Source organism: Orycteropus afer, unplaced genomic scaffold (assembly GCF_000298275.1).
Source record: "Orycteropus afer afer isolate SDZICR_OR568_19922 unplaced genomic scaffold, OryAfe1.0 scaffold00056, whole genome shotgun sequence".
Lineage (NCBI taxonomy): Eukaryota > Metazoa > Chordata > Mammalia > Tubulidentata > Orycteropodidae > Orycteropus > Orycteropus afer.
This window is the reverse complement of record NW_006921643.1, coordinates 10,195,316-10,216,467: the sequence shown is the minus strand read 5'-3', so window position 1 is coordinate 10,216,467 and position 21,152 is coordinate 10,195,316. Positions and strand designations below refer to the sequence as shown.

At 41.4% G+C, this 21,152-nt stretch overlaps 1 protein-coding gene across 1 annotated transcript in view; it reads right to left on the bottom strand.

Annotated features, from left to right (window-relative positions):
- Positions 1–21,152, bottom strand: part of ARHGAP26 (Rho GTPase activating protein 26) — a 778,689-nt gene that overhangs the window by 365,916 nt on the left and 391,621 nt on the right. The window contains exon 12 of the mRNA XM_042780720.1: positions 11,517–11,553. Within this exon, the coding sequence (XP_042636654.1) occupies positions 11,517–11,553 (37 nt within the window). The remainder of the gene's footprint in view (positions 1–11,516; positions 11,554–21,152) is intronic.

Genomic DNA, 21,152 nt, shown 5'->3' with positions numbered 1-21,152 from the left:
AGTTCCAATGCTGCTTCTTCCTCAGGGATGTGTTCTGGGTCTGTATCCTGCTCCCTTGTTTCTACCACTTTATCCTGCTTCTTTGTGTGGACGGTGATGGTCTGTTTTCTCCGAGGCATCGTGGCACTGTTGTATTTAGATTTCTGTTAACTTTTCAGTCTTGCAGGTCTGGAGGGTCCTTGGGGTTGGTGGAAAGCAGAACATGTTCTTAAGCCCCAGGAATCTGCTAGAGTGCTGTCTCTTTAAATATCCAAAATAGCCACTTTTAGACCTTCAAAATGGTGGCATCCTCCAGCCTGGCAAAAGTCCACAGCTCAGCCCACCTTTCTCTTCACCTTCTCCATTTATTCCCCAGCCACCAGAGCAGTCTTCTGTGCAGTCCCTGGCTAGCAGGGCTGATTTTTAGCTTAATTCTTAAGTTCTACCAGCACTCGGGAATCTCCACGCTGTCTGTGCCATCAGGATCGCTCAGGATCGCAGCCAGACCACAGGTCCGTATGTCTCCTTTTTCGGTATTTTAATGCAAATTCTTCTGCTAGTTGGGGTTTAGTCCACTTCTATATCCTTCCCTTCAAGGCTCAGGGGACCAGGATTATCTTCTGTGTCTGTGTTAATTGGTTTCCCTTTTCTTTGTTGAAGAGGGCCTGTGCAGTCTTTCTGCCTAGTCTGCCATCTTGCTCAGCTCCCTTAATTCTTGAATGTTACCTTTGACAAATTTCTTGACCTCTTTACGTCTCAGTTTGTGCATCTACAAACTTGGTTGTTGTGAGCAGCATTTCCAAAAGTATCAATCATTCATGTACCATTTTCATGCTTTCTGACACAACCTCATACCATCTTTAAATAGACCAATACTTTACAACTTTTCCTTGTATTAAGTCAATGGTTTGCAAACTACATGCCATGGGCCAAATCCAACAGGTGCTTGTTTTTGCAAATAATATTTTATTGGAAAACCATCATCCACATTAATTTTCTACTATCTAAGGGAACTCTGGTAGCGTAGTGCTTAAGGCACTTGACTGCTAACCAGAAGGCTGGTGGTTCAAACCCACTAGCCACTCCTTGGAAGGAAGATGGGAAAATCTACTTCTGTAGTGATACTGCCTCAGAAACCCAAGGAGGGGTTGCTTTGAGTCGGGGCCAACTCAACGGCACATAACAACAACAACAATGGCTGCTTTCATACTACAGGGCAGAGCTGAATAGTCCCACAAGGCTGAAAACTTACTATCTGGCCCTTAACAGAAAAAAATCTAACCCCATGCTAAGAAACAGCATTTATGAAATTAAGGGGCATGTGTACTACTCATGTATTTTTTCTCTCCTTGATACACATTAAAATAAATAATAAATCATAGTTAAAAATGTTTGTCTGTGTACTACCTGAAATGATGTTAGGTACCATCAGCGAAGATGCTCTGGTGGCATAGTTGTTGTTGTTATGTGCCACTGAGTCAGACACGACTCATAACGACCCCTCCTTGGGTTTCCAAGGCAGTATCACTATGGAAGTAGATTGTCCCATCTTCTTTCCAAGGAGTGGCTGGTGGGTTTGAACCACCAGCCTTCTGGTTAGCAGTCAAGTGATTTTGCTGCTAACCAAAAGGCTGTCGGTTCGAACCCACCAGCCCCACCATGGGAGAAAGAAAAGGCAGGCTGCTTCCATACAGATTGACAGCCTTGGAAATCCTATGAGGCACTTTTACTCTGTCTTAAAGAGTCATTGTGAATCGGAATCAACTGGATGGTAATGCATTGAAGTTTTTTTTGGACAACCAGTGATGTTGATACCGCACTTTGAGATAATGCAGTCTTGAGGATTAAAATGAACTAACACTTGTAAGGCACCAAAATGGCAGGAATGTTGGCTGGCTTCCTTTATTCCTCTCCCTCTTCCCTTCAGAGGCAGTTTTGCCAATACAGTGGTCTTTTCCTTTCTTATATAAGGGAGTAACTAGTATAGCCAGATGATGATAAGGACAATAACCAACAGTAATTACATATATACTAATCAATATGGCAGATACTGTGCTAAACTTTAATCCTCACAACAAACTTAAAAAAAAAAAAAAAATCACTGCAGTCGGGTTGGATCCAACTCATAGTGACCCCTCTTTGGGTTTCTGAGGCGGTATCACTACAGAAGGAGACTGCCCAACTTTCCTTCCAAGGAGTGGCTGGTGGGTTTGAACGCCAGGCTTCTGGTTAGCAGTCAAATGCCTTAGGCACTATGCCACCAGAGTTCCTTTCAACAAACTTAAGAGATAGGTATCACTATCATCCCCATTTTACAGAAAAATAAATTGAAGCGTAAGAGAGGTCTGGTACCTATCCATGGTTCCACAGCCAGCAAGCCAGTGTGCTATCTACACTGTAGACATGGAAACAGCTCTCTCTAATACACATGGCAGAATCTACCCTAAGGAAATTACCCAAGATATGTACAAAGGGTGTCCTACAAGGACACCCAACTCACTGTTATTTATAACAGCAAAAATCTGCAAAGGACACCAAAGTTGATGATAGGAGATGGATCAATAAATTAGGATATAACCCAACGACAGACTATTTGATTGCTAACCATAAGGCTGGCGGTTCAAACCCACCAGCCACTCCTCAGAAGGAGGGCTGGACAATCTACTTTTGTCGTGATACTGCCTCAGAAACCCAGGGAGGGATCACTATGAATCAGATCAGACTTGACATGAGTGCGTTGTGTTTACACATGATGTTTATAAACAATTTCCATGACATGGGAAAATGTCTGCATATTTTGAAAAGCAGAATGCGAACAAATACATACATTATAATGTCAATTAAGTAAGAAATACATATTTGCATATATATTATGAATAAAAGGCAGGAAGAAAATATCTTTGGGAGTCATATTATAGATGATTTTTATTGAATTTTTGAAAAGTTTACTGTATTTCCTTAATATTCCACAATGACTTCATGCTTCTTTTATAATACATGAATTCTATGTTTTTAAACCTGTTTATGAGTAAGGCCTGCATACTCAGTGTCCAGGCCCTGCAGATGACTAGATGCTAACTCCAACTTTGCAAGGAACATTCTTCCTCCAATCACTTCTCCTTCCACCACCTCCTCACAAGAATGACAAACCGGCAAACTGCACTGGGTTCCTTAGCATTATTCAATTCTTGTGAAAGTGCTAGATTAAAACAAACTGGAAGGAATAAAGGGATTAAGACTTGGAAGCAAAATGTTTCCGACCTAGACAGAATCACATTCTGAGCTCACTCACAGTTAGCTCTGGGTATATTTTTCTACACATTGGGTATCTCTGTAGGAGCTCTGGTGGTATAGTGCCTAAGGCATTTGAGTGATGACCAGAAGGCTGGTGGTTCAAACCCACCAGTCGCTCCTCAGAAGAAAGATTGAGTAAACTACTTCCATAGTGATACCACCTTGGAAACCCAAGGACAGGTCACTGTGAGGTGGATCCAACTCGACGGCAATGAGTTTAGTATTTTGGTGAGTACCTCTGTAGGTAGCATGGATATTAAACACACACACACACTAATATAACTGGGTCATCTGTCTATTGTCTCCCAGTAGTATGAACCTAAACTAGCAGATCATATGTAACTTAAAGGGAGAGATGTAAATTCTACTTACAAGAGTCTAACCCCTCAGCATTCATGCAGTCTAGTGCCATAGGCTCTTAAGAACTCCAAGAGATGTTTAGCGAATAAGGAGCTGCAGAAAGCCTGGTGGTTTAGGGAACAAGACTTCTGCAGTTAAATCTAGTAAAAGGCTCAGGTAGGAGCAGACAGCGAACTTATTTAAAAAACAAGTTTTTTTAAGTTAGTAAACTCCTATAATGTCATCTTGAAAGGCCAGATAGCCAGGGTAGATCTGGGTCCCAGAGTGAATGGGAAGACATGCCTGGAGCAATATGGGCAGATTCTTTTGAATATAATCCAATTAACCTGTGGAATTCAAGTTAATACCTACATTGAAGAAAGTGGCCCCATGAAGCCAGGATTAAGAGACTGAGCCCTCTGTCTCAATCTGTCAGGCTTCAAACTCCCAGCAGCTGGAGAAGCTGTGGGAGAGCAACATTTCTGTACACAAGCTAATCTTTTTAGAGATAAATAGGCAGTTACATTTGTGATTTAAAACTTTAAACTTGGAAAGACCTACTCATACTCTAAAAAGCCTATCCTTCCCTTACTCTCTTACATTAGATTAGTCTATCCTCTCTAATGAGTTCTCAGTTTTCTAACTGTCCCTTATGTGAGACAGCCTGGGCTGAGAACAGGCCACCTCTTGGCTTTTCCTCTTGCTTCTGGCCTGGGCTCCTTTCAAAGGAGAATGAACCAAATCTCCTAGAGCCTTAGAGAGTAAATCTCACAACTCCAGCAAAAACGCAAAGGCAACACACTGCCGTCGAGTCAGATCCGACTCACAGGGATCCCTCCCTGGGTTTCTGAGGCAGTATCACTAAGAAGTGTATTGCCCAACCTTCCTTCCAAGGAGTGGCTGATGGGAAGAGACAGGGTAAAAGATGAGGTGCATAGTGCCTAAGGCACTTGACTGCTAACCAGAAGGCTGGCGGTTCAAACCCACCAGCCACTCCTCGGAAGGAAGGTTGGGCAATCTACTTCTGTAGTGATACTGCCTCGGAAACCCAAGGAGCGGTCGCTATGAGTCAGGGCCAACTCAAGGGCACGTAACAACAACACAAATAGCAGAGACTCAGGAGATATATATTAAGATGGCAAAGTGAGTCAGAGGAGATGAGTGGGAAAGAGGGGCGTGGGTTCTTGTCCAATGCAGGGCCCTGTGCTTTGTCATAATAAAGGAGGCAAATGGCAGGTTATCAGATGACTGGATTATTGACACTGGCAGCCATCACAGAGTCAATTACCTTAGGCACTATACCACCAGAGCTCCTAAGCAGCTTTGTTGTTGTTGTTATGTGCCGTCGAGTCGGCCCCGACTCATGTCGGCCCCGACTCATAGCGACCCCTCCTTGGGTTTCCGAGGCAGTATCACTACGGAAGTAGGATTGCCCAACCTTCAAGCAGCTTTAGGAAGCAAAAAACCATACTTTTCTCCTTTCTTCTATACTTTTTTTCCCCCATCTTTTCCCTTCTCTTCTCTACTACGTGAGAATTTGACCAACTAGGGAACTCGGTATCACTGATATATGTTCCTGATAATCCAGAAACACCCAGGGAAGGGTCTCTGTTGGCAGCAGGATTCTTGGTGAGAGGTCAATTGACAAGCTAAGAGAACTGCTAAGAGTCCTAAGACTGACACTACAATATAAACAAACTAATGGGGATCCTTCTGGGACAGTAAAACTACACAGAAAATACATGTAAAAATAAAATCCTGTATCTTCACAATAGCAATAAAAATTATGAAATATTTCAGGATTAAACTAACTAAAAATACATAAAGCAGAAAACTAAAACTAATAAAGGGCACAGATGGTATGAATAAATGGAAAGACATTCAGTGTTCTTGGAGGATATGTCTTAGTATTATAAAAATGTCAATTTTCTCAGGTTAATCTATATAATTCTATGCAATCCAAAATTAATTATTTTTTTAAATTTTATTGTGGTAAAATACATATAACAAAAATTTTGCCATTGTAATTCCTTTCATGTGTATAATTCTATGACATTAATTACCTTCAGTATGTTGTGCAATCATTACCACTGTCTGTTTCCAAAGTTTTTCATCACACCAAACAGTACCTCAGAATCTCTTAGCAATACCTCCCCATTCTCTCCCTCATTCCCTTAATAAATGTTTGCCTTTATAAATTTGATAAGTCTAGATATTTTACATAAGAAGGATCATATGATATTTTTCCTCTTTGTCAAAATTTTCTTTCTGGAATATGGATAAATAAAGGTCCACAAACAGCGAGGTCAACCTTTAAAAATAAGAGTAAAGAGAGGAGACTTCAACTACCAGGTGTTAAGACTTGCCTTGAAGTTATCACATTAAAAAACAAGAGGTATTGGTGCAAGAAGTCAGGCAGACCAGAGAAACAGAACAGAGTTCAAAGACAGAGCTCAGGTGTGCAAACCTAACACACAAGTCATTGGGGGAAAAGAACGGATAGTTTAGTAGATGTTGGTGGGAAAACTGACTCTTTGTATGGATAAAAATAACACTGTATCCTCATGAAACATTACATATAATGGCAGATTTCAGTCAGATTAAAAACCTAAACTATAAAGTCAATAAAAGAAAATGTAGATGCACATCTTTGTGATGTGAGAAATAACTTATTTAAAATGCAATTTGTATAACACGAAGCACAAAGAAAAGAAAGACTAATTATGTTAAAAACTAAGGTTTTATAGTCAATGAAGGATATTGCACATAATATTAATAGGTAAATGACAGGATGAAATATATATTTTAACTGTCTGTTCTGGTTATCTAGTGCCACTCTGACAAGAATATACCACAAATGGGATGGCCTTAACAAACAGGAGTTTATTCTTACAATTTGGAGGCTTTAAGTCCAAGTTCAAAGTGCCAGGCTCCAGGGGCTGGGTGAAAGCCCCTCAACCTTGGGGTCCAGCTCTGCCTCCTGCTCCCAGCCCACGGAGCTAGAGGTGTTTCTTCACTCAGATAGCTGCTGGCTGCTGAGGCTGAGAAACCCCACAGTTGACAAGTCCCGATGTTACCAATCCACATGGCAGGCCATTAACTTAAGTCCACTGTAAGTCCCAAGGTCAGCAGATCAGAGCAGGCTGCTAAGCAGTGACACGGCTACATGCAGGGTCCAAGCATACCACAGGCTAGAGACCATTCTCAAAGCTTCTCCTCAAATACAGGAAGCAGACCATATCCCAAAGACAGCTACTCAGCTGCTTGTGGTAGATCCCACCATGGAGGTGATTGCTAGTCTCATCATGGGGAATAACTACCACCAGCTGCCCAGGCACTCAACCAGGCCCATCCCAGTTGACACACAAACTGAACTACCACAGTTCCACCCCTTGTCAACTTGGCACCTGTACAGATCTTAAATGGGTGGTATCTGTACAGGTCTCCTCCACTGGGTGGCTCCAGTCCCCTAGTTCCTCTAAGTGGCGACCTCAACCCCTTGGCTTGGTGGCCCCCGTTCCTCTCCCTCTTGGGCATGGCAGCCCCGCCCCCTCACTCTTGGGCAGCGGCTATGGCTCCACCCCACTGGCTCACATGAGTGAGCAGCCCCACACTCCAGAACCAAGTTGGTGAAGGCCTGGCTCTTTGAAACCTAGAGGGGGGGTGTGGTGGTTCCACCTCCAAAGGCCATGGCAGCTCTTAAGGCCGAGGCAGCTCTGCTTCCATTTCCTTGGTCTCTCTGCTTCTGCCGATTAATGCCCGAGGGCAATCCACTCCATCAGAAATCTTTCTGCCCAAAAGACATTTGCCTTTCTTGCTCCGTGGGGTGGCCAACCTGCTACTCCATTTTATGCCAGTCTTCTCTACCAATTAATGCCCAAAGGCAACCCACTCCACCAGGAAGCCGTGTACCCAATGGCACCCGGTTTTCTCCTCCGTGGGTTGGTAAGGCTGTCGCTGTCTCATGCTGGTTCTCTCAGCTCTGCTCCCGCCATCTCTCATGCTGGTCTCTGGGCTCTGCTCCTGCTGTCTGTCATGCCATATGCTGAGGTCTCTCTGCCAGGGTTTCGGGTCAAGGACGCACTCCACTCATGTTTCCAAATTTTAGGTATCTGTCAGAGCAGCACCCCATTCTCTCAAACCAAATTCTGCTCTGGTTACCTAGTGCTGCTCTGACAAGAATATACCACAAATGGGATGGCCTTAACAAACAGGAGTTTATTCTTACAATTTGGAGGCTTTAAGTCTAAGTTCAAAGTGTCAGGCTCTAGGGGCTGGGTGAAAGCCCCTCAACCTTGGGGTCCAGCTCTGCCTCCTGCTCCCGGCCCACTGGAACTAGAGGTGTTTCTTCACTCAGACAGCTGCTAGCTGCTGAGGCTGAGAAGCCCCAAGGTTGACAAATAAAAAGGCACAGTCCTGATGTTACCAATCCACACAGCAGGCCATTAACTTAAGTCCACTGTAAGTCCCAAGGTCGGCAGAGCATGGCAGGCTGCTGAACAAAGACACAGCTACATGCAGGGTCCAAGTGTGCCATGGGCTAGAGACCATTCTCAAAGCTTCTCCTTACATACAGGAAGCAGACCACATCCCAAAGGCAGCTACTCAGCTGCTTGTGGTAGATTCCACCATGGAGGTCACTCCAGTCTCTTCATGAGGAATAACTACCACCAGCTGCCCAGGTACTCAACCAGGCCCAGCCAAGTTGACACACAAAATGAACTACCACACTATCTATAAAACTAACATAAAGGAGCCCTGGAGCACAGTGGCTAAGCTCTTGGCTGCTAACTGAAAAGCAGGCAGTTTGAACCCACTAGCCACTCTGCAGGGGAAAGACGCGGTAGTCTATTCTGTAAAGATTACAGACTTTGAGGCAGTTCTTCTCAGTCCTGTAGGGATTCTATGAGTTAGAAGTGACTCAATGGCAATAGGCATAAAACTAACAAGGGGTTAATATCTCAACTATAGAAGGAATTTCTACAAAATCAACAAGAAAAAGACTGCAACTGCAATAGGAAAATGGGCAAAGGCCATCAATAGACAATTAACAAAAGAGGAAACCCAATAGAGGCTGACAGGTATATGACAATATGTAAAAACTCATTAGTTATCAGAGAAACTAATATAAATTAAAACAATGAGCTATCATTTTATATTTATTTAGATTGGCAAAAAATGAGAAAGCTGGAAAATGGTGAGAATTGGCCATCCTCTTTCTGGTAACTGGGCCATTTGGAAAATATAAGCAGCTGACAGACATTATTTATGGTCCTGTATTATACCCCACAGGACCAGGCAGCATTTCATTTCATTGTCCAGGGTCACTATGTGAGAAGTAACTTGACGGCACCTAGCAACAACATTATGCCCCACAGGCACTGTATGTATTGACAGAAACCTCAAGTTGAAAGCAACAAATTATAAAATTATCTCCAAAGGAATTTTCTTTTGTTATCTGTCCCTCCAAAACATGTTGGCTCTGTAACAAAATGCATACATTCAAATTCCTGCCAAAACATTTTATGAAAAAAAACAAACTAGACGTTTGGAATCTAGATACTGAAAGTGAAAAGACCAATGCCCCTTTCTCATAGATTCCTATCAGATTGATTTCTTACCTTTAAAAAAGTTTAGATCAGGGTATCAGAGAGTGAAAGAACAATCAAGACCAAGGCAATGGTGCCACAAGTAGGAGATAAGCCCTATGGACCTATGGATAGGTGGAGGGTAAAACTGTAAATTACAGTGGCAAAGGACACTGAAAGTACAATTTCCAAGGGGCAGAAGCTAAGGAAATGTATAATGTGGGAAAGGAGTACCAGTGCCAAATAAAGTGAGGAAGCACCAACCCAGGACACTACCCTGGCTTTGCCATCTTTTAGAACAGCACTGTCACTAGTAGTTGAATACCCTAGAAAAATAATTTCTATCTAAATTACTCCTGAAAAAGCAGTCAAGATTTCTTAACCCATCTTTTTCTCTCTTGTTTACTAGAAAAAAAGGGTAAGCAATTGAAGAATCATTAGACATCTGAGGTAGGCAACTCTTCTCACTCTGTGAATACTGCAGTGTCAAAGGAAAAGCATTGCAAATGTCTATGTTTTCTAAAATAAAACTCTGCATTGTTTTTTTTTCCTTAGGGAAAAAGATTATCCTTGTATTTAACAGTGGAGCTTCTGCAGTCAGACAGAACTTAGATTAAATCATGTTCCCTGAGTGTACTAGCCTCAATCTCCTGATCTACAAAGTATGTCAGAAGTACTGTCTTACAGGATGGATGCAGGCATAAGATGAGCTAATATATGTAAAACATTTTTCATGCCTGACACAAAGCAACAAAACCAAACCCACTGCTATCAAGTCGGATCTGACTCATAGACCTCTCCTTGGGTTTCTGAGGCAGCATCACTATGGAAGTAGACTGCCCAACCTTCTTTCTGAGGAGTGGCTGGTGGGTTTGAACCGCCAGCTTTCTGGTTAACGCAGTCAAATGCCTTAGGCACTATGGTACCAGAGCTCCCGACACCAAGCAAGTGGTCCTTAAATGTTAGCTATTAATAGCTGTCATTGTAAAATATATCCTCATTGTAGGCAACGATCCAGAGGGAAACATTACCTCTTTGTTTTCTTGAATATAAATTTGAAAATTCCCTTGTTCAAGATGGGGGGAGGGCAACCTCTTTTCCCTTTATAAAGCCTGTCAACCTACCAATAGTAGCGATTTCAAATCACTTAATACTTTATATAAAAATCCTAATAAAATCTATATTTTGGAGAAAATGAAAAGAGGAAACTCTCTATCCTAAAATAGCATTCACATAAAAATAGCTCATCCTTTTGTCTACATGGAGAGGTACTGTTCTACTGATTTTCCTGGTACTACTGGAATTCATAGTAAGACTCCCCTTGAATTTTTTTCTTTTCCAAGTAGATTTTACAAAGCAAATTTGAAGCAAGGGAACAGCATTTCCTTTGTACTCTTTCAGCAACCTGGAAAGAATTTGTTTTTTCTCTTATGCACCAAGGAGATAATCAGCCCAAACACTCTACCAGCAGCAGTTTCATTTTAATCCCATCACCTTTACAAGGTTACAGATGCCCTTGGAAATCATGATTAACCAGCATGTCAGAGCCAGTAGGAGGAGAAATGTGCTGTATTTTACAGAGGCTGTCCAGGGTCACTTCCATCAGAGAAGAATATTATTACATAATTCACCATCTCTACTCTATCCTCTCCAAAAAGGCTACAAAGAAAACACAGTTATTAAGCAATCACCTAAGATAGTTGTTGTCTCTCCCATCATCTGAGCAAGACTGTGCAGAAGTCAAGGTCAATTTTGGTTGTCCCACAAGGCAGGACTGTTGGGGAGTTGGGTATTATTGGTTTAAATGACTTTTAAGTGGTGACTGGAGCTAGGATTAAATGAGATAATGTACATGAAAATACTATGTAAAGTGTGAAAGGTTATGTAAGTGCAATGTGTCAACACAGCTTTGACAGTCAGGTTGCACTGACAGTTCCTCTGGTGTCACTGAAGTGGAAAGTCCAGATGGCATCATCTCACACTGAACTCAGGAAACTGAGAAGACCCAGCATGCCCACAAGGAGCCCTATGGTGCACTGGTTAAAGCGCTGAGCTGTTGACTGAAAGATTGGCAGTTTGAACCCACTAGTTGATCTGCGGGAGAAAGGTGATGCAGTCTACTTCCTTAAAGATCAACAGCCTTGGAAATCCTCTGAGGTAGTGCAACTCTGTTCTATAGGGTCACTGAAAGTTGGAAACAAAGGGTAACAGGTAACATGCCCACAGCACCTCCTGGTGGTTTATTCCTGGAGTAGCAACTTTTCTAAGCCCACTCCCAACCCCAGCTGTACAAGATTACCCAAGCAACATACTTACTCCCTTCGCTCTGACTGTCTTTGTTCGAGTTGTAGACCTAGAAAATAGAAATAAAAACTTATTTGTGTGCATTTTATACCACCCTCCAGGTTCACTAAAGGAAAGCATTACCTTTCTTCTTTTTTGCCTTCCCCTTCCCCCTAGTTTGTATCATAAGGTAGAAGGCAATTTCCAGCCGCCAATCATGAACCCCATTCTATAATGATTTACTTTCCAGTATTTCCTTTAGCGGGAGCTCTGGTAGCATGGTGCCTAAGGCACTTGACTGTTAACCAGGAGGTGGCGGTTCAAACCCACCAACCACTCCTAAGAAGGAAGATGGGGCAAACTACTTCCATAGTGATACTGCCTCGGAAACCCTAGGAGGGGTCACTAAGAAGGGGTCACTATGGGTCGGGTTCAACTCGAGGGCACATAACAATAACATTTCATTTAGCAGTTCTTAAACGGCCATGCATCAGAATCACTTGTGGAACTTTAGTGTTAAAAAAATCCCAGCTCATCTTTACAAAAGCAAGAAACATGTGTGTATCTAAGCTAAAAAGGAGCCAAATTAAAAAAAAAAAAGTTAAAAGTAATTAAGAACTGTGCACCAGGCAGTGTACTAAGCACTTCACATGAATTCTCTCAATCTGTTAGGTAGAAACTGTTATTATCACTGTTTTACCAATGGAGAGGTTAACTAAGGTCCTACAACTAGAAAGTGGCAAGTCAGGACAAAAATACATTACCAACTGTCAAATGTAACACTGAAGTACACAGCTAAACACTTTTTACTTTACACATTTCATGAATCTTACTGTTATAAAGAGAATTTATTATTTTTTACAATTAAAATCCCTTAAATTATTAAATTATATACCAAATATAGAAAAAGGAAAGTGACTCAATATAAAATGGACCGTGACATATGGCAGGGATTGGCAAGTTTTTTCTGTAAAGGGCCAGACAGTAATAAATATTTTAGGCTTCATGGGCCAAGAGAAAAAATTGAGGATATTATGTACATAATGAGAGAAAACACATTTCCACACAATTTTTTGCTGACAAAATTCAAAATATAATAATAATAATTAAGCTTTTTTTAAAAATTCCAGTCCAATAATGAAAAAATGGGACTCTTTTGGGGGAAGAAAGATAATATTTCACTTACTTAGGGTCCAAAGTTAGTGTTCCTAAGGTCAAATCAATTGCAAATGTTTGTCTACAAATACCACATTTACCTCACAGGCTATATCATACAAAAGCAGGTGTTTACTGAATTTAGTCATGGGCCATAATTTGCCCATACCTGATAATACTGCCACCATTAAATAAGATGAAACCTCTTAGAAGAGAAAAAAAAATCACAGCACCCTAATTCTTCAGTGATTATTCTGTAGGTATAGAAAGGCATAGGTGGTAGCTAGTCATCACAACTAAAAATATAAATAAATAAAAGATATTCCAAGTGATTCGATGGCACTCTCAGTTGAAAACCATTTACTTAACTCCAAAGAACCAAAGGTAAGCATCTCTGAAAAGAGAACAATTAAATTCAGAAAGGGATTTTTCACTTGCTAGGAAAATGGTACGAAATAGCTGACTGATCAAGAGCTGGCAACTGTGTCCAACTTGGCCCTTTAGTTGCCTTGTTTCATCAGGCAAGTACCTTAACCTCTCTGGTCTTCTACTGCCTCATCTGTAAACTGAAGAAGTTGGCCAAGAAGTTCTTTTAATTATCAACCTCAGACACTCAGTTTTATTATTATTATTCATTTTCTAAAGAAGACTAAAGCTGGACAGTCAATTATTGAAGGGCAGTAAGATGATAAAATGAACAGGTTTCTGTACCTAAGGAGGACTGTCTGACGAATGAAAAGTTACCAGTGTATATAGCCTTAAAAGTTTTAGAGATAAGAAGTCAAAGACTTTGACTTTGGCTATGGACTTCACTATCAGTTATTTCATTTTGCTGAGCCTTAATTTCTTCATCCACAAAATGGAGGTGATGACAGTAATCCTGTTTACCTCTCCCAGGGTCATAATGAGGATCAAATTAACAGGACTTCCAATCAGTTCAAAATAGTTCATTCATAGCCAGTAGAGTGTATGTGTTACATAGCAACAATTTTTTTTTTTTTTTAAATTTAAACTTGTATTGTGATTTGGGTGAAAGTTTACAGAGTAAATTCATCTTCCATACAGCAGTTCACATATATTTCGTCTCATGACTTTGACTGCAATCTCCCACAATGCAACAGCTCTCCTCCCACTTCCTCCCCATAGCCACCTCTTCCCTTTGTTCTTCCCTCCCGTGCACTCCTGCCCCCCAAGCAGTCTCCCTGTGCATACACAGCCCTTCTATTCTCCCCTGATTGATCTCTCCAAGGAGTGTATCTACCTAATCTAAATGTTCAGCTCATATGCCTGTCTTTTGTTTGGCTGGAAGCCATAGGAGTGGGTTCAATTCCCGACCTGAAGAGCAGTTAGGGGTCATAGTCTCAGTGGTTCCACCAGGCTCTATCAGACCAGCAAACCTGGTTCCTTTTTGTTTTATGATTTTGTGCTTTGTTCCACATTGTTCTCCCATTCTATCCAGGATCTTCTACATAGATGCCCCTCTGAGTGGTTGGCAGTGGTAGCCGGACACCATCTAAACAACCAAATCCCTTGGACATGGATTTTTGACTGGAGTATGAAACAGGCAGCAATGTCCCACTCAAAGATGATAGCTGACTGTGCACCACTTTGAATGTGTGTCAGCCACCATCTTGAGTGGGGCACTGCTGCCTGTTTCATACTCCAGTCAAAAACTCACGTCCAAGAGATTTGGTTGCTATATAATATGTACACTCCATCAACCATGAATGAAGTGTTTCAAACCAGTTTGAAGCCCTGAAAATTAGGTTGTGAAAGAGATATATTGAAAACTCTAAAAAGCATGATATATATGCAAGTGCTTCAGATTTTGCTACAGAGGAAAGAATGGCTTAATATTCAGGGGATTTGGGAGGAGAACAAAAGTCACTACAAAGTCTGCTAATTTCTTTCTATAACACAAGGAACACAGTTGCCTGCTCTCCTTGGGAAGCACTTCCACCATCTATAAAAATGAAGAATCTACACTTGATCACGGTTTTCAAATCAAATTCCATGGCACATGCACAGGAAATGGCAAAGGGTTGGGACAAAAGCTATGACTACAGGTATCCAAATGTCCCCTCCCTTTGCTTGTATTGATTTTACTTATTTGGCCATTAAACAAGGTGATACTGACACTGAAAAGCTTAAAGACTTCTTGAATGGATAATTTCTACAATTAATTGTAGTTCATTCATTTGTTTTGGGAGCCCTGGTAGCATAGTGCCTAACACATTTGACTGCTAACCAGGAGGCTGGCAGTTCAAACCCACCAGCCACTTCTCGGAAGGAAGGTTGGGCAATCTACTTCTGTAGTGATAAACTGCCTCAGAAACCCAAGGAGGGGTCACTATGAGTTGGGTCTGATTCAACGGCACATAACAACAACAACAATTTGTTTATTTATTCATGCATTCAGCAAATATTTATTGAGTGTCCTTAATGGACAAAACCTACTGCTATTAAGTCAATTCTGACTTATAGCTACCCTTTAAGAGCTCTGGTGGCACAGTGGTTAAAAGCATTCAGCTGCTCACCAAAAGGTCAGCAGTTCAAACCCAACAGCTGCTCTGCAGGAAAAAGATGAGACAGTCAGCTTCCGTAGAGGTTTACAGCCTTAGAAACCCTATAGGGCAGTTCTAAAAGGTCACTATGAATTGAAATTGACTCAAAAGCAGGTTTTTTATTTGTTTTTTTTTTTAAAAATAATAGCCAGGCAATGTTCTAGGTGTGAATAAGAGTGTTACAATCTCTGTTCTCATGAAATCAGTCTACTAATGAAGACGACAGAAATAAACAGGTGAACAAACAGAATTATTCCAAATACTAAGTATACAGTGGAGAAAGTAAAAGTACTGTGAGCCTGAGGTCAGAGCAAAGCTTCTCTGAAAAAGTGATACTTTCATGAGACTTGAATGATGAACTGGGGCCTCCTGATGAAGATCTGGGAGCCAATGCCAACAGCAAGTACAGGTCCTTGATATGGGGGGAAAAAATAAAGATCTTTTGGAGGGAAGGAAGCCAATGTGGTTGGCAATCAGTGCAAGGCAGAGAATGGAAGGAATGAGAATGAGAATGGAGCATGAGATGGGAGGTACAGTGACTCAACCCGGGAGAGCCTTGTGACTCGTGAATGAAATGGGGAGCCTCCTAATATAGCCAGGGACAGTAATCCAAGGTGACTGACTTTCACTAACCCTGGAAAGTTGGGTAGGGTAAGGGAAGGACAGGGACAAGGACTATTATTCTCACCCATCACTAATCACTGAACTCTTTCTATTATATTCAAACAGTGTATCCACAGAAATTCACTCCAATTTATAAACTGCATCCAGAAGGAATAGCAAAACATGAGGCTTTCAGTCCTCCTTAATTATGAGATGAGTTTGTGCCAAATTACTTTCCTTCAAGGTTTCCTGAGTCTCAGGAGAGCCCTTCCTGAAACACCCAAGCATTCTCTGAACAGGAGGTGTGACCAATGAGCTGAAAAAGCCAGAATCATGTGCCACCCATTCCTCTGAGGCCAGACCATTAATCTCTGTCTGATTTGGGTAAAAGAGTCAAAAAGAATAAGTTTTGAAATGAAGCTAACAAATCATGCCCACCAGGACTGTTGACTACAAGGATGCAACGAGGCCCAGAGAGGGGAAAGCAGTCTTGCTGCCATGGAAGTGTCACAGGTGGTGGCAATCGAAAAATAAGAGGGAATGGCTTTGTTTACTGAGATCTTATCAAGTGCCATACATCATGTCATCTAATTCTTATAACCATCATATGGGTTAGGTACTAGTGTTATGCCCATGTGACAGATGTAAAACCTGAGGCTCAGAGAGATTACACAGCATATCCAAAGACACAGAGCTAGTAAGTAGCATAGTACTGTATCTTGCATGTCTTAGCTGTCTAGTGCTGCTATAACAGAAATACCACAACTGGATGACGTTAAAAAATAAGAATTTATTCTCTTACAATTTAGGAGGCTAGATGTCCAAATTCAGAGTGCTGGCTCTAGGACCAGGGTGAAGGCCCCTCAACCTTGGGCTTCAGCTCTGCCTCTGTTCCAGGCTCACTGGAGCTGGAGGTATCTCTGAACTCAGGCAGTTGTTGGTTGCTGAGGCTGATGAATCCAAGGTCAGTAGGTAAAACAGCATAATCCCATGATCAGCAGGTAACATGGCAGGTTCAAGTCTAAGAACAATTCCAACACTGGGAGGCCACTGGTTCACACAGAGGAACTGGAGATAAAGACTTGGCCAAATGTAGGATGCAAATGTGCCAAAAGCTAGACCTTTTGTGGTAGTTCAGTTTGTGTGTCAACTTGGCTGGGCCTGGTTGAGTGGCTGGGCAGCTGGATGTAGTGTTCCCCATGATGAGACTGGTAATCAGCTCCATGGTGGAATTTACTGTGAGCAGCTGAGTAGCTGCTTTGGGTATGTGGTCTGCTTCCCATATGTAAGAAACAGCTTTGGGAATGGTCTCTAGCTTACAGGACACTTGAATCCTGCATGTAGCCGTGTTGTTTTTTAGTAGACTGCCATGCCCTGCTGACCTTGGGACTTTCAATGGTCTTGAATTAATGGCCTACTGTGTGATTTGGTAACATCAGGACCATGTCTTTTTACTTGTCGACCTTGGGCTTGGCAGTCTCAGCAGCCAGCAGCTATCTGAGTTAAGAAAAGCCTCTAGGCTCCAGTGGGCGGGAAGCAGGAGGCAGAGCTGAAGCCCAAGGTTGAGGGGTTTCATCCAGCCCCTAGAGCCCAACACTTTGAACTTGGACTTAAACCCTCCAAACTGTAAAAGAATAAACTCCTGTTTGTTAAGGCCATCCCATTTGTGGTATATTCCGTCAGAGTGGCACTAGGTAACCAGAACAGCTTTCTCAAAGCTTCTCCACATATACTGGAAGCAGGCCACACTTCAAAGGCAGCTCTCTTTCCATTGATTAACATCTCACAGCAGATTCCCCCATGGACATGATTACAATCTCATCAAGGTGAATAACTACATCCAATTGCCAAGCCATTCAAAACCACAGCCCAGCCAAGTTGAAATACAACCCTAACTACCACATTGCATCTTCAGGGCTGTTCCAGGTAATGGCAAGCAAACTTATTACCACTGGTAGTTTGTAGTTCATAAATACCTTCTATACTGACGGGGGCAATGAACACTCAATGATCAGAGTTTGCACTGGAAAAATTTTCTCTGTATCTCATAGTTGTCCATAAGCATCAGAATGAGATACAGAGCCAAGAGCAATTTCTTGAAATAAGTCTTTTTGGCTGTGCCTTTTGACTTTGATTAGCAGAATACTATAGATTTATATGCTTTCCCTCAAGCCTCTCAAGAGCCTCTGTGTTAACAGGATAGAACCTAACTCTCCAGGATCAACTCAAGGAGACACAGGTCACTAAACAATCCCTAAATTATGACTCCCAGGAAGAACAAAATGATTAACACACCTTTTCAAGAACACAACTTAAGCTAAAGTGCATCTGTCCTTCTTAACTAGAGCACTCTGGACCTGGCCACATTAAAGTGCCTTAGCCCTTTGGCTTGATAGACTTTGCTGTGTATGTTCTAGTTTCTGCTAAGTACATATAGAATATTTGTTAAATATCTATGCCAGTGAGTATTTGTTTTCAAGTATGTGCTCTAGAGAATCTAAATTATATATATTTATCTTAGCAGAATCCATCTGAAAGTCATTAGTTCATTAGTTAATAATTACAACAACAATGAATTAATAATAATGAAGGTGATTAAAAAAAACTGCTTTGTGTCAGACACCATGTTGAGTACTCTATATGCATTATCTTGATTGAGCAATTATTCTCATCATATAAGAGAGGAAACTGAGGCATTAGGAAGGTTAGGTCACTTGCCCAAGATTAAGCAACTGGAAATGGGCAGAGTCTAGACAGGAACTCCCATAGTCTATCTTCAAAGCTCAAGCTCTTAACCACTAACCACATTAAAAATAAAACATTATGATGATGTTGATGATAAAGGTGATGAGACACAGTGGGCAGCTAGGGAAGGTGAGTCACTGGAAGAAAGAATGTGCCTCAAGACAGAGAGAAAATGAAACTGGGAATGGCTTTCTGATGCCAGCCTGAAGCATTCACCACTAAACCATGCAACCAGCTGGCATCTAATGTAAAAGTAACACTTCATATTCTCTCTAAACCACAGGTTTCTACCTTGAATATAAACACCAGGACAGAAAAGTAGGTCTTAAATAAAAATCTCAGGGCATCACAATTCTAGGAGTCCTCACTCAGAAGCTACAATGGGAGTACAATTTAATAAATCAAAAGGGTGAGGAATGCCTTCATATGCTTCCTCTGTACTAAGATGTGATTTTGCAGTAAATTTTGTTCACTGCTGAGCCAATTCAATTTGCATGTCCGTAGAGAATTAGGACAGCATACACAGAGTCATTCGGATTCCCAGAATTTTTCTACGAGTAACCTTTATTGCCATTATCTAGGCCTTACTGAGAAAGTACAAGGAGAAATTGGGGGGGGTGGGGAATAAATAATAAATTAAAGGCATAAATAAAGCAATAATAAAACAAGACAATCCTTTTCTTCCAACACATGGCTGCATTAGCCCTTGGCCACACCACACTTTGGATCAAAATCTGCACAGAATGAAGGTGATGGGGAAAGCAGATTGAGAGGCAAATTCATTTAAAATTGCTGCTCCTATCTAAACTGTACCATCTTTACCTGAGTACCTGAAATCTTACTCAAGCTTCTATGGTTCCGTGAAGGTTTCTTTCAAGTTACCTAGGCTGTCTAAATCCCTCCCAACTGGTGGTTACCCAAATGTGCAAATGTGGAGTTATGTGGCAATACCTTGAAACACTGCATATGCTGGCTCTGCATCACCAGCTATCATTTTGTCCCTACAAAACGTCTGCTCTCACTTGGACTAGTTCTTTTGAATTGTTTCTCCACCAGTGATGACAGACTTGTAGCGATCAGTTGTTCAAGTTCAAGGTCGAGCTCTACCATTTATAGGCTATATATTCTACTTAACACCTCTAAACCTAAGACTTGCCATCTGTAAAACAGGATGCTAATATTTCCTACCTCTTGGAAATTATTGAACAATATCATTAATACTACATGCAAGCAAAATCTTACTGAAGATAATTCAAAAACGTTTCCAGCAGTATATTGACAGAGAACTTCTGGATTCAGAAGATTCTGAATCTGGATTCAGAAGAGGAAATGGAATGAGGGATATCACTGCTGATGTCAGATGGATCTAGGCTCAAAGCAAGTAATACCAGAAAGATGTATGCCTGTGTTTTATTGACTATGTGAAAGCACTCAACTGTGTAGATCATAACAAATTAAGGATACCATTGCAAAGAATGGGAACTATAGAACACTAAATTATGCTTGTGCAGAACCTGTACATAGACCAAGATGCAGTCATTTGAACAGAACAAGGAGATACTGCTCAGTTTAAAATCAGGAAAGGCATGCATCAGTTTGTATCTTAGTCAAACTGTATGCTGAGCAAATAAGCTGAGAAGCTGGACTATATAAAGAAGAATGTAGCATCAGGATTGAGAAAGACAACCTATGACATGCAGATGACACAACAATGCTTGCTTTAAGTGAAAAAGACTTGAAGTACTTACTGATGAAGATCAAAGACTACAGCCTTCAGTATGGGTACATCTCAACATAAAAAATCCTCACAAATGGACCAATAAGCAATAAACATCACAATAAATGGAAAAAAGATTGACGTTGTCAAGGATTTCATTTACTTGGATCCATAATCAATGCAACAGAGACAATAATCAAGAAATCAAATGATGTATTGCACTGCTGGGCAAATCTACTGCAAAAGACCTCTTTAAACTGTTAAAAAGCAAAGATGTCACCCTGAGGACAAGGCACACCTGACCCAAGCCATGGTACCTTCAATCTTTTTATATGCATACAAAAGCTGGACAATTAGTAAGGAAGATCAAAGAAAAAACGATGCATTTCAATTATGTTATCAGTGAAGAATATTGAATATACAATGGACTGCCAGAAGAATGAACAAATCTGTTTTGGACAAAGTACAGCAGGAACGCTCCTTAGAAGTGAGGATGGTGAGCCTTTCTCTCACATACGTTGGACACATTATCAGGAGAGACCAGTTCCTGGAGAAGGACACCATGATTGGTAAAGTAGGGGGTCAGTGGAAAAGAGGAAGACCCTTGTGATAGTTGGAGCTGTGTGTCAACTTGGCTGGACCCCAGTTCTGGGTGGTTGTTCCCATGATGGGATCAGATGACTGAGTTCTGAGTGGCCAGTCTGCCCAAGGGGCGTTTCCCTAGGGGTGTGGCCTGCTTGCAATGATATTCCAAGGACAATCTGGAAGAACGGCATTCCGAACTACAGACTTCCTTGAGTGAGCGGCTCACCGCTCACCTGGAGATCTCGGATTCATCTTTTATTGGAAACAACAACCAATATACTGCATGCCGGCTTGAATCTC